At 45.7% G+C, this 13,341-nt stretch overlaps 1 protein-coding gene across 7 annotated transcripts in view; it reads right to left on the bottom strand.

The window, feature by feature from the left end:
• The window catches only part of Bcas1 (breast carcinoma amplified sequence 1), a 56,450-nt gene that overhangs the window by 28,058 nt on the left and 15,051 nt on the right, over positions 1 to 13,341 (bottom strand). For 5 of the 7 annotated variants that reach the window (XM_026787047.1, XM_026787049.1, XM_026787051.1 and 2 more), the window contains exons 2-5: positions 11,338 to 11,493; positions 10,678 to 10,722; positions 7,688 to 7,822; positions 2,075 to 2,287 (exon numbers count right to left, since the gene is read on the bottom strand). In XM_026787047.1, coding sequence (XP_026642848.1) covers positions 2,075 to 2,287; positions 7,688 to 7,822; positions 10,678 to 10,722; positions 11,338 to 11,493 — 549 coding nt within the window. Of the gene's footprint in view, positions 1 to 2,074; positions 2,288 to 7,687; positions 7,823 to 10,677; positions 10,723 to 11,337; positions 11,494 to 12,721; positions 12,825 to 13,341 lie in introns of all 7 variants that reach the window. The other 2 variants (XM_026787053.1, XM_026787048.1) reach the window with 2 other exon arrangements.

Below are 13,341 nucleotides of genomic sequence, written 5' to 3'. Positions count from 1 at the left end.
CCTGCTCCTCCTCCTGCTCCTCCTCCTCCTCCTCCTCTCTGTCTCACCCGACACAGCCTACAACAACCTCTCACTGTGGCCTTGGTACTGATTTCCAGCCTTTTGCCATTCACAGGAATCCCCCTGCCCCAAACACTCACACATTACTTCTGTTTGGTGTGTGCTTCTTGGAGAATCCAAATTTGCCATCACACCAGGACCACTTTTTATGGAGCGTGTTCCCTTTTCACTGGATTCCTTTCTAAACTCAGTGCAGTTGACCTCACCTTCAGCAATAAATCTGCTTTCAAAAAATTTTTATTTAGCCGGGGGATGGTGGTGGTGGCATGCGCCTTTAATCCCAGGACTCGGGAGGCAGAGGCAGGCAGATCTCTGTGAGTTCGAGGCCAGCCTGGTCTACAAGAGCTAGTTCCAGGACAGGCTTCAAAGTTATAGAGAAACCCCGTCTTGAAAAATCAAAACAAAACAAAAAATTTATTTGTGTGTGTGTGTGTGTGTGTGTGCGTGCATGCGTGCGTGCGTGCGTGCCCACAGAAGCTAGAGGCATCAGATTCCCTGGAGTTGGAGTTGCAGGCAGTTGTGAACCTCCTAGTGTGGGCACTGGAACTGGACCCGGCTGCTCCACAAGAGCAGTCCTTGCCCTGAACCACTGAGCCATCTCCCTAGCCTGCAAAAGTCTACGTTGACCCAAAGTTGAATGTGTTAATAAGCTTTAAAGATATGTACAATTCTGGTTTGTTTTGGTTTGTTTGTTTTTGAGACCAGGTCTCTCTATTTATCCTGCTGTCCTGGAAATTGCTGTATAGACCAGGCTGGCCTCAAAATCACAGAGATCCTTTTGCCTCTGCCTCATGAATGATGGGATTAAAGACATGTACCACCAAGCCTGTCTGTTATATATATATATATATATATATATATATATATATATATATATATATATGTTATATATGTATAACTATCATGTGTATTTGTTTATATGGTATACAGATATATAGATTATAAATATGTATACATAATACACGTAAGTCTCATACACATATGAATATATGATCATTCTTAAATGTGAATATTCAAATATGGGTCACTAAAGTCTTTTCCTGTGCCACCAATATGTGCACATAAATCATTTGGAAATTGTTTCCTATACTATACTACTGGCAAAGAGTTCTAAATTAGTATGTAGGCAGGAAGAGGATTAAAATAGTATCAGTTGACATGTTCCAATGCATCCTGAATGATTAGAAACAGTGTCCTGGAAAAAATCTAGAAGAAAAACATTCTGTACAACAAGAAATAGACCAGAAAGCGGCTCAGAGGTCCAGCTGGAATCTCAGCAAGAGCGTGTGACTGGCGAGGCGTGTGCCGCTGTTCTGTGCCGCGCACGTGGCAGGGGTTTGGAGGAAGCCGCTGAGATGGTGCTTCTAGCTGTGTGAATCCAGCCTGGCTTCTCATTCACACTTTAGAGAAACTTAAACCAGGTCAGCGTGCTGAGCATGTGTCCAGTGGGGTTTGCTCTGCCCTGACACGGAAAGCCCCACTCTCGACCACCTCAGCCGGGCCTCCATTCCTGTGCATGCTGCACCTTGGCCACCTTTATTGTAGACCGCAGACCACACTCCACTTCTGGTGATCTGGTGGACACCCTTATTTTCTAATCTAGGGATGAAGAATCAGCTCACCAGGGCTGCATCTGGACTGGGAGAGGTGAAGACAAAAAGGGGGTCCTCTCCCCACAGAGGGTGTGTGCAGAGAAAGTTAGGGTTATCGACCTCTGCAGAGGGACAATACAGTCACGACACTCCACAGCCCTCTGTCATTAACCTAGTCATCCGAAGAACAACAACTCTTACTTGTTCACAGCCTTTTCCCCCGACAGAGCACCCGTGTATAGAGAGCATGGCCAGCATTTCATTTTGCCCAGGCATGCATTAGGACGTCATCACGCAATGGCAAGCTAATCACGAAGCAGGGCAATAACCTCAGAATCATCAACATCCACCGGCCCACTGGAGATCATTCCTGACTCATCTCTGTCCCCAGGACCCAGCAAAGGCCTCATGACCAGACTCACCTTCTTCCAAAAGAGCTTTCCCAGAGGCAGCGAGGTGGGCCCTGACTTCTCCTTGCTACCTTCTTTTATTGTGTCGCTGGCTGTCGCAGATGACACGTGACTTGGTGGGCTGCAGCCTTTTGAACTCTTGGTCGCCCCTTGGGTCTCCTGGGGTGTGAAGTTGGCTTTCTCTGACGTGAGACTGGCTGAAGTAGTGGGTGCATTTTCATTATCCTATAAGGTTTTGTTGGTAAAGAGAAAAGTGAAAAATTCAAAGTAATTTCACCGTTTCAAAAGTAAAAGGTTCTCTGTTAAAATAAGCAAGGGGCTAGGGTCATGCATAATGTTAATTTTTTTTTCCTTTCTAATTTTCTGTTTTATGCAAATATTTACTGTGAAAATAGCTTTGTGTTTATATAATTTTCCTTTTGAGAAAGATAAAGGGGGAGACTTGTTAGTAGTGATGCTCATGTAAGTAACTTAGTGTGGGTAGGCTTGGGGTGTGTTATTAGAAAGTGGAGTTCTGAGCTCTCTCTTGGCTTAGCAGGTAAAGGAACTTGCTTCAAGCCTGATGACCTGAGTTCAATCCCTGAAACCCACATAGTGGAAAGAGAGAATTGATTCCTGCAAGTTGTTCTGTGCCCTGCACATGTGTGTTGTGGCTCACGTGTGTCCATACGTACATGTGTGCACACAAACACACACACACACACAAGCACAATCAATCAATGTAAAAAAGAAGAAAGGAAGGAAGGGAAGAAAGAAGGAAAGAAGACAGAGAAAAAGAGGGATTTTGTTTGTCTGTTTTTTTATCAAGGTCCTTTGTTTTCAAATAGTTTTGGCCAGGCTCCCATCCATGGAACTATCCTGAACATGCACATACAATCGTACACAATGACTCATGTTTATTTTATGAACACGATTACTTTACCAAGCCAAACTGGAGATTAAAGAAGGGTGGCGGTAAATATGATGGTCATAGGAGTTCTGAAACTTTTCTCCCACATCCCACTTTGGAGAAGGCAGAGAGGAGGCTGTAAAGTGATGGAGATCCACAGACCCCACTCCCATACTTCAGATGCAACCACCACACTCCACACATAGCCTCTTTCTGCTCCCTGCTTCCTTCCTGTTTTTCCCTCCCACCCCTTCTCACCCCCCCCCACAACAGGCTGTGCTGAAGTCCAGATCCAAGGTATCTGATGTTTCTTACCTCTCCCCACCCTGCCACATTCCTTTCTTTTCTCTTTTCTTTCTCCCCGATTTTTTCTCTTTCCCCATCCCCCAAAGGGCCTTATGTAGCCCAGGCTGGCCTCAGCTCCCTTTGCAGCCAAGGGTCATCCTGCTTCTACCCACTCTACCCACGCCCTCTCTTGCCCAAGTGCTGGGAACACAGGTGTGCACCAACCCACTTACTTCAGAACATCATTTATTTATTCAGTGAGTTCCTGTTAGCTTCTACTCTCTGCCTTCCCCGAGCCACTGGATAAAGACTTATGAGCCCCAAATATGTCTAGGCAACTGTGAATATGGACCTTAAAGTTTAAACATCAGGCTCTTCTGACCTGACTTCATTAGTATAAGCATCTTCATTTTATGACTTTTCCTCTCTGAATTTAATGACACAATCCCTTTTAAAATGACACAATCCCTTTAAACTCCCAGACGATGATTTCTGCCCAAAAGGAAAAAAACAAACAAACAAACAAAAAAAACCTAGACAATAAAAATGGGATTTAGACTAAAATATTAAAAACATGTAGTTAGGATTTTAAAATAGTTTTGGTTATGGAGTCTGTATGGTGGCTGGTTTGTTTGAAGAGGCCTCCCACAGTAGCTCCGGCCCAGCCTCCAGAGTCCGGGGATTACAGGTGTACACCACGACACTGGAGATGATCAGAGTCTTAAGGCCGTCTTTCCAAAGTCTAACTTTTCAGATAAGGAAATTTGGGCCTGAGAGCTGTCTACCCCTAAACTGAGAGGGGGTGGAGACAGAGCGAGAGAGGAGGAGGGACCAAATCCCACCATGGCTAGTTCCATCCACCCTGACTTTTGGGACAGACTCCAGCAAAGCCTCCTTTGCACTTCTCGCCCCTGCCGGCTCACCTCAGTTCCCAGAGAAAGCACCCCCCCCCCCAAATGATATTCTCCCACCACTAGATAACCTAATATCCTTCCTCTGGGCTCTGTAGGAGGCAGTAAAGATCCATCCGACCCAGAGCCGAGCTGCTATCAGACACGGCAATGGCGAAGGATGGCTCCGTGGTTAGAGACGCATTCTGCTCTTGCAAAGGATCTAAGGTTGGCACCCGGCATCCGCATGAGGCCGCTCACAGCCGCCTGTGACTCCAGCTCCAGGGGACCTGATGCGCTTTCTCTGGACTCCTCGGGCCCCTGCACGCACACCTGGACATACCCACACAGACATACACACATATATGTAATTTTAAAAAAAGGAATGTCCCATGAAGTTTAAATTTTAAATCAGCAAATAATATTTTTTAGCATAAGTCTGTCCCGAATATTGTATGAAATATACTTAAATTTATACTATACTAAATAAATTTATACTAAATAAAAAAAAGGAATATCCCATGAAGTTTAAATTTCAAATCAGCAAATAATATTTTTTAGCATAAGTCTGTCCCGAATATTGTATGAAATATACTTAAATTTATACTAAAATTATTTCCATTTCTTAGTAATTTTAAGTCACTATATAAAGAATGGGTTTCAAGACAACATAAAATTATTTCTTGTGTACCTAAAGTCTGAATTTTACTGTACGTGCTATATTCTACCTGGTGACGCTACCCATGGGATTCTAACGCTCTGGGGACTATCTTCTTAATGAATAAGTCACCCCCTTGATTTTGTTTCTGGATGTGGGCACAGGAGGTCTCTGTAAGGTACTATTATCAGAATAAAAACCCAAAACAATGGCTATGTGGAATGGCAAGTGTCCACTGGCTTCTAACAAAACACTGCTGCTACCTCACTGAGGGGGTGGGCATTGTCCAAACCCTTTAAAGCAATGCCTGGCTCTCGGGTATGGCTAAGTTGTCACTGAACATTGGAGGACATGGGGTAAAGCTTGATTCTGAAGCAGCTAAGGTCCTAACTCAAGAGATAAAGGTTCAGGTCGGGAAGGGAAAGAGATGCGCTTGCTTCTTCCCACAGTGACCTTGGTGGGGCCAGAGCTCAGGGGCAGAAATTTAACATTTGCCTTGCATGAAGGATGCCCTAGCTACAGCCCCCAAACTTGCTGCTTTTATTCTTTCCAGTCTTCATCGTTTAAAAATCGTACATGTTAGGGCTTCTATTGCTGCAATAAAACACCGTGAGCAAAAAGCAAGTTGGGGAGGAAAGAGTTTATCTGGCTTACACTTCCATATTGCTGTTCATCAAAGGAAGTTAGGGTGGGAACTCAAGCAGGGCAGGAACCTGGAGGCAGGAGCTGATGCAGAGGCCATGGAGGAGAGTTGCTTACTAGCTTACTCCCTATGATTAGCTCAACCTGCTTTCTTAAAGGACCCAGGACCACCAGCCTAGGGGTGGTCACACCCACAATGGGCTTTAATCCCAGCACTGGGGAGGCAGAGGCAGGTGGATCTCTGTGAGTTTGAGGCCAGCCTGGTCTACAGAGCGAGTTCCAGGACAGCCATGGTTAGGCAGAGAAACCCTGTCTCAAAAAACAAAAACAACAAAAAACAAGAGTCCAGATTCCATCCTTCCCCCAAAAGTGACTCACTGCTAGGTAAGAGCCATTGTTATTGGGACGTCCTAGAAGTGGCACGGACCTTGACCGGGCCATCGTGGTGGGCTGAACTGCTACAGAGGTGACAGATGAAATGAATATCATAAAGAAGGACAGACATGGTGTGCAGGGGGTCACACACTTCATTCAAGGACACCACCTCCTCATGTAATTCCCAAAGTGGGAGTTAAACCCAATTCCTTTGCATAAAGGTCTATGGTATGTCTCCTTAGCTGTTACCAAACTGTGTTTCATAGACCCAAGTGGCCATACACTTATTATTTATGTATTTATTATTGGAGCCTGGGCCTTGTGAACCCCTGCCTATCCCAGAACTTGATAAATAGTTCAGGATATTTCAAACTTGGGTTAACCCTCCTGACTCTGCTTTTTAGGTTCTGGAGTTATAGGCATACACTGTGTTCACCTGCCTGGACCACTTTTCAAAAAATTATTTTATAAAATGTGTGTGTGTGTGTGTGTGTGTGTGTGTGTGTGTGTAAGCACATGTGAGTGCAGTGCCCTCCAAGATCAGAAGAGGGCGCTGGATCCCCTGGAGCTGGGGCTGCAGGCACCTGTGAGCTATCCCACATCAGTGCTGGGAACTGAACTCAGGTCCTTTGCAAGAGCCGCAGGTGCTCACAACCACTGAGCCATCTCTCTAGGCCCCAAGATCACCTTCTGCTGTTCCTTTCCTTCTTACTGCAGTATCGATAATCCTCTCTTTACAGAACAAAATGAACCTTCTTGGAAACTGAAGGTGACCTCATGTGATTTGCATGTGTAAAGGTAGATCCTGCTACTTGAGTGTGCTGTGGGAGCTTCCATTTGTACACACAATCCTAGGACTAGAAAATGGAGCTGGGAACTTTCTTTTTTAAACAGGTTCGCTAAATTTGGAGGACAATGGTTAATAATTAAAAAGGACATGTCAAGTATTTGACCCAACTCAGAGATCCCTGGAATTCGTGGTTTCGGGTGTGCACTGGTTTTCCTTCATGCGTGAAGAGTCTGTCTCCAAAGCTGAGCTCATGTCACTCATTGTGATTGGCTCTGCCAACTTTCACTGCTTTCTTCTGCTTGGCATCTATGTGGGCGCAGGATGAACTCAGTCAACAGAGGGAACCAGGGAGGCAGATGACAGCAAGGTAATATTGTTATCCTGAGGTTAGAAGAGAATTTCCCAAGGAGTAGGTGGCATACCACAACTTTACAATCTCAAATAGCGTTCTTTTCCTTCTCTAACTCTTGAGTCATTTAACAGCATTCTGTGGAAAAGTCTGTCTGCTGCTGGAAGGGCTTTATCAGTCTCCGCCACCAGCCAATTCCTTCCTAAGAAAAGCCTGAAGGACACTGGATTCTAAACTCTACAGAAATAAGCAAGGACTTCACTTTTAATTAGCCACATACACGGTCATTTTCCTGTTAGGAAAAATGATTCTGGTTTCCACGTATGATGGAATGTGAAGGCATTTTTGAAAGGCACATTTAAATAGGAACAGTCAATTCTAGTATAAAAATATCAAATGATTAATAGTATATTTAAGTCAAGTGGTGAAGGTGTATGCCAACGACTGACATTTGGGAAAAAGTGGGTGAGGATTTCAGAACCCTGCTCTACACTTGGAAGGAACCAATCTGAGATTTTATAGCTATCAGGACTTAAATGCCTGAAGTTCAGGCCTCAGTGCCTCCAAATCCCCATCAGTGACCACAGTCACCCAGGGCTTGGGATTCCCTGACTTGGAGCTGGTAGGTCCTGAATCCAGCCATTCAGGGCTCGGGATTCCCCGACTTGGGACTGGTAAGTACTGGATCCTAAGCATCAGAGGTGAAGAGCAGGGTCCTTTATCCTCCTAGTCGGAGGAGATACAGACCTTATGCCTAAAGAACTTTCTAAAGGCCAGTGCTAGCCTGGGGCTGTCCAGGCGTTTCTTCTTGCTCTTAGCCTGCGTCTCCAATGTCTTCTGGCCAGCGTGTCCATCGCAGACACTGTCTGCCTTGGTTGCCTTCTGGACAACAGCGGGCACAGCTTAGATGTTTCCTTTTACACAAACCCACTTGCTCTTCTCTGTTTCAGAGTATACTCAAACATTGTGACAATTAACTACTGGTGTGTCACTCAATCTCCCAACCACAAAGCACCCTGGGAATACTTACCTTCTCAAGGTTCTCAAGAATGAGCCACTAAACAGGACATTCACACACTGGTTTTTTAACAGGGTCACCTATGCAAATGACCCAAATCAACACATCCCAGAATCCCACTCCAATACAACCCAAACAACTCCCCTCGTCCCTATCTTCTTAAGACAGTGACAGGCCATTTAAGCTGTGACTATGTGACCTAAAACATCAAATGAAACACAACCAAATCCAAAAACATAATGCTACAATCTTGACTATCAGCATTAAATATGTAAATGCCGCTGTCACCTGGGAAAGAAAAATGATAAACCACCTGCTGACAAGCGATGTTCTGTGTCTTGACTTTAATCTCATGGCTAAATGTTACCACCAAATGACTTCCATCCTCAAACCAATTTCCTTTGCATCGGGCGTAGAACCTTCATGGAAAGACTGTCACTCACAGAGGTTCCAGTGACTTCTACATGGGCAGATTTCCCAGGCAAAGGAAGTGTCTGGGGTGAGCCAGTTCATTTGAGCCAAAATGGGAGGAGACAGGAATCAAAATAACTCAGCGACAATCGCTACCAACTGTTGGCTCAGGTCACAAATGCTGTAGGGTTGTCATGAGGCACGGAGGGCATGTAGCATGATGCATGTAGCGCATGTAGCATGATGCATGTACCATGATGCATGAGCAACCATCCAGGGGCTGGAGAGGTGGCTCAGCAGTTAAGAGCACTGTCAGCTCTTCTAGAGGGCCAGAGTTCAGTTCCCAGCACCCACTGGGCAGCTGATGACCTCTGTAACTCATGTTCCAGAGGATCAGATGACCTCGTCTGACCTCCATGGGCACTGCACACATGTGGTGCTTTTACATACATGTAGACAAAACACCCATAAACATAAAACAAATATATAAAAGTAAGGAAATAAAGGTATATATAAAAAAGACTCAGGGTTGGGGACTGGAGAGATGGCTCAGTGGTTAAGAGCACTGGTTGATCTTTCAGAGGTCCTGAGTTCAATTCCCAGCAACCATATAGGGGCTCACAACCATCTGTAATGAGATTTAGTGTCCTCTTCTGGCCGGCAGGCAGGGCAGACATACAGGCAGAACATGATACATTAAAAAAAAAAAGTATTCAGGGTCAAGTGTGACAGAGATGGAGACTTTTCAAAAGCACCTTGGGAACTTCAGAAGAAAAAGACGCCCCAAACACAAATATAGAAGAAGCCACGTCAGCTCCTGGGCATCCCAAATAGTCTGTATTCATAATCCCTCATCTAAAATACTGGTTCCCAGCAGGGACTTCTCAGCCCACTGGATGGAACAATGAGGTTTTATCATCAAGGTATGCCTGGTGAGGACCACATCTTCACCGTGGATGGGTTTTGGTACATGGGCCAGCTGAAGAGAAAGAGCGAGTCGGGTCATTTGGGAAGCCATCCAACACACCCACACCCTCCACTGTTGACAGTCCAATATGCTGAGCATGGCCCACAGACTGAAAAGCACAGAAATGAACATCTCGACCCAACCATTCATTGAATTTGACCTTAGCTGCCTTGTAGCAAACAAGTCATTTTAAGAAATCTGTTTTTCAATGGGAGGAGAAATTTCTAGAGGAATCGATTGGTCCACTACGTGTTTGTAGAAATAAGGGTGACTACATTCAAACAGAGCTTCACAGTTTGCAAGGCACGGCAGCCCCTTCCCTCAACTCTGGGCCAGTTTTACAGATGTGGAGACGAGGTGAGGATCACATGGCCCCTACATCAGTGACCTGGAGCTCAAACACAAGCTCTCCAGGATGAAATAAAGGGGGCTCCCCACCGCTGCTACAGCGGCAGATGAATGGGATTGGGTGAGCCATCTATTGTCCCCTATCCCTGCCAAAGCTCTTCCAGCGGGCACTTATCCCTCTCCAGCTTACACTGTCTCACGGGTTCCATGAAATTTAAACCATGTGTTCCATTACAGGCCGTCTGCCCGGTCACATGGAAGGAAAAACATCCGTAAGACGGTGGCTGCTTCACCCCAAGTTTACTTGGAGAGGAATGGTCTCCACTTCCAGCCTATGAACCTCCAGGCTCAGCAGGGTCCACACCCTACCTAGCCTTTCACGGGGCAGGTGTCCCGTGGCAGCTATTTTAATTCAACATTGCTGTGCAGTAGATATCTGCTTTTCAAATGATATGAAAATAGAAAACATATTAACACCCCAGAGCTGCAGCTTCTGCCTTCTACTTCAGAGGAAGTCTTTAAAAAACAAAACAAAACAAAACAAAACAAAACAAAACAATTGCTTCATTTTCTTTTCTACACACAATGAAAAAACTAGATGTTGATGGTGTAGTTATTATTAATTTGTATCCGCTGTATATTTAGCGCCTGGGCACTGTGACATTCTTTAGCCAGAGCTACTCTATCACCTTCCAAGCGTTCCACTGAAATGTTTATTAAAATACCGTTAACCAGGGCAGAGGACTGTAGCTAAGGTAGCGGGATTGCCTTCCAGGCAAGAGGCCCTGGATCTAATGCTGAGCACTGCAGAATCCAAACAAACAGAACCACAATCTTAAGCTAAACCAAATACAGCACCATTAAGTTTCTATGTAGATTCATATATGTGCATCATAGAATATTCATGATATGTACATCACCCAAGACACATATGCAAATCGAAACCCAAGTCTTTGCATCAAGTCAGACATACGTGCATGTCAGGACACCTACCGTGTCTTCTGGGTCCCTTCTGGTCTCTGTTTTGTTAGGCGAAACCTGGAAAGTGGGAGAAACACAAATGTTAGGACTCCGCTCTAGAGGCTGACAGATTTCACAGAGACAACTCTCACCAAAAACTGAGAAACAAAAACACTCTTGACCCAATGGAGACATGAGCAGCTCTAGGTAATAAACAGTTTACAAAACCAATATTTTATTCTGAAATGTATTAGATCTTACACATCCACCAAGGGTTTGATCTCATTCAAAAATCATCTCCCCGAAGGCCATCAGGTGTCCCCTCGATGCCCTGATCACTAGTTGAGACACAGTACCTGTGATACATCCTGTTGATTTTTTTTTTTTCATTTTACCTGGTGAAGTCAGACTGATACTGGCATACAACTCAAACACATTTGGGACCGGCTACTGCTGGATTTTATATAACACCGCAGCTCATGTCCCACAGTTAAGACCCCCTGCCCATTGTTATTATGACTTCCTGTCCTAAAGCTTTGTCACTGATGGCCAGGCCAGCACAGCATCCTGAGAAGGAACATTTACATCACCCTGATGCTAATCTTGATACCACAACATTCAAGCATCCCTGATTCCTAGAATTAGACACGGGGGCAATGACAAAAAGGAAGCAAAACAAAGATGTCTACTTACAAGGGTCTTGAAGAAGCTCATAATGGAGTTGATATTCTCTATGGTTTCTGCCTCCTGGGGGTCCTCCTTCTTGGTCCCCAGCGCCTCTGGATCCCCAGAGACAGAGTAACTCGGAGTGTCAACTTCGCGTCCTCTCCCCTCACCGACAACTATGTCCTGGGAACAAAGCAGAGTTTTCACAGTTGCAGCCCCTTGGATGCGGACTCTCAGAGTCTTCCTTTGATTCCACACCCCTCTCTTCCTCATCCCCTAATTCCTGCCATAGCTCTGCTGCCCACGGCCCTGCAGGACAATCGCCAGCTTATGAGAGCCCTCCTCGCCTCCCTTCCCCCTCCTGCTAACACATTCATCGCACATGGTAGGAGGGACATTGTTTGGGGCCAGAGGATAACAAACTGAGCGGTGCACATCACACCCCAAATAAAACTCCTTTTCTCTCAAGTCTCAAGGAGATGGTCAGAGAAGCCAAGGTTTCCATCTCTGCATCTGATGGTCTGTGTGTTAGGCTAGAGATGTTTCTGTGGGATTTCCCACAATTCCCAGAGCCAAATCATATCAATAGCAATAACAATAACAACTAGTTCCCCAATAACTACTCTGGGAGTCTGTTGGTAACCGGAATATGGCTTGGGAACTGATTCCTTTCCTTGTCCTGTTTTTTTTTTTACCATGATCCTGAGCCAAGACACTGTCACGGCTCCACTCTAAGACAGTCATGACTCTTGCCCTGTTTACTCGTGTCCTGGCAGCCTCCCTCACTCCACAGATTTATGCCTCATATCTTACCAGCTTCCAGTGCCCTCTCACGGCTTTGGAGTCAGGCCCACACTCTGACACTGCTTCCTCGGGGTCATTCTTTCTGAGAGAGAGGTGTGGCTCTCTCCGCAGTCTCTCACCTCTGTCTGATTCCTCTCTCTCTGTTCCTTCTGGTCTGATTTCTTGGAGTTTCTCAAACACTCTATACTACAAATTATTTCTAACTCCATGGCTCTGGAATCTTCTGCCCCTCTGGTGAAGATCCTCCACATCTTCTTTTAGGGTGTTTGAAAAATTAGGGGGGTGGTGTGTGTGTGTGTGTGTGTGTATGTGTATGTGCGCGCACGTGTGTGAGTGCAGCTGCCCATGGAGGTCAGAAGAGGGTGTCAGATCACCTGGAGCTGGAGTTACACAGGCGGTTGTGAACGGCCTGATGCTGACTTCTGGCAACCCAGCTGGGGGCTGCTCTAAGCACAGTAAGAGCTGCTAAGGTCCTAGCCCTCCCTCCAGCCCCCACCCTACATCTCCCCAAACTCCAGCTAAAACTCTCCTCCCACACCTCTGTCCTTTCTACCTGTAGTGTCCCAACACCTTCACTAACCTCATTCATCTCGGCCTTTGTCCTTACCTGCCCATAGACCAGCATCTCCACAAAGACAGAAGCTCTGTTTATTTTGTCCAAAACTGTTTCTTATGTATCAAGGGTAGTGTCTTCATTATGGTTTCTATTGCTGTGAAGAGACACCATGGCTATGGCAACTCTTATAAACATTTTACTGTGGCAGCTTACAGTTCAGAGGTTCAGTCCGTTATCACTACAGTAGGACCCGCTGGCATGCAGGCGTATATGGTGGCGGAGAGGTGTCTGAGAGATCTATATCGTGTGCAGGCAACAGGAAGTAGTCTGAGACACTGGGTGGTACCTTGAGCATATATAAAACTACTAAGCCCACCTCCACAGTGACACATTTCCTCCAATAAGACTATACCTACTAGCTCTCTTCCGGTCTCTTTGGCCTCGGCGGCAGAAGCAAGATGACGAAAGGAACGTCATCCTTCGGAAAGCGTCGCAACAAGACGCACACGTTGTGCCGCCGCTGTGGCTCTGAGGCCTACCACCTTCAGAAGTCTACCTGCGGCAAATGCGGCTACCCTGCCAAGCGCAAGAGAAAGTATAACTGGAGTGCCAAGGCTAAGAGACGAAACACTACCGGGACTGGGCGGATGAGGCACCTAAAAATTGTCTAC

Source organism: Microtus ochrogaster, linkage group LG8, assembly GCF_000317375.1.
Source record: "Microtus ochrogaster isolate Prairie Vole_2 linkage group LG8, MicOch1.0, whole genome shotgun sequence".
Classification (NCBI taxonomy): Eukaryota; Metazoa; Chordata; class Mammalia; order Rodentia; family Cricetidae; genus Microtus; species Microtus ochrogaster.
Note: the sequence above shows the minus strand (reverse complement) of the source record. Positions and strands in the feature narration are given on the sequence as shown.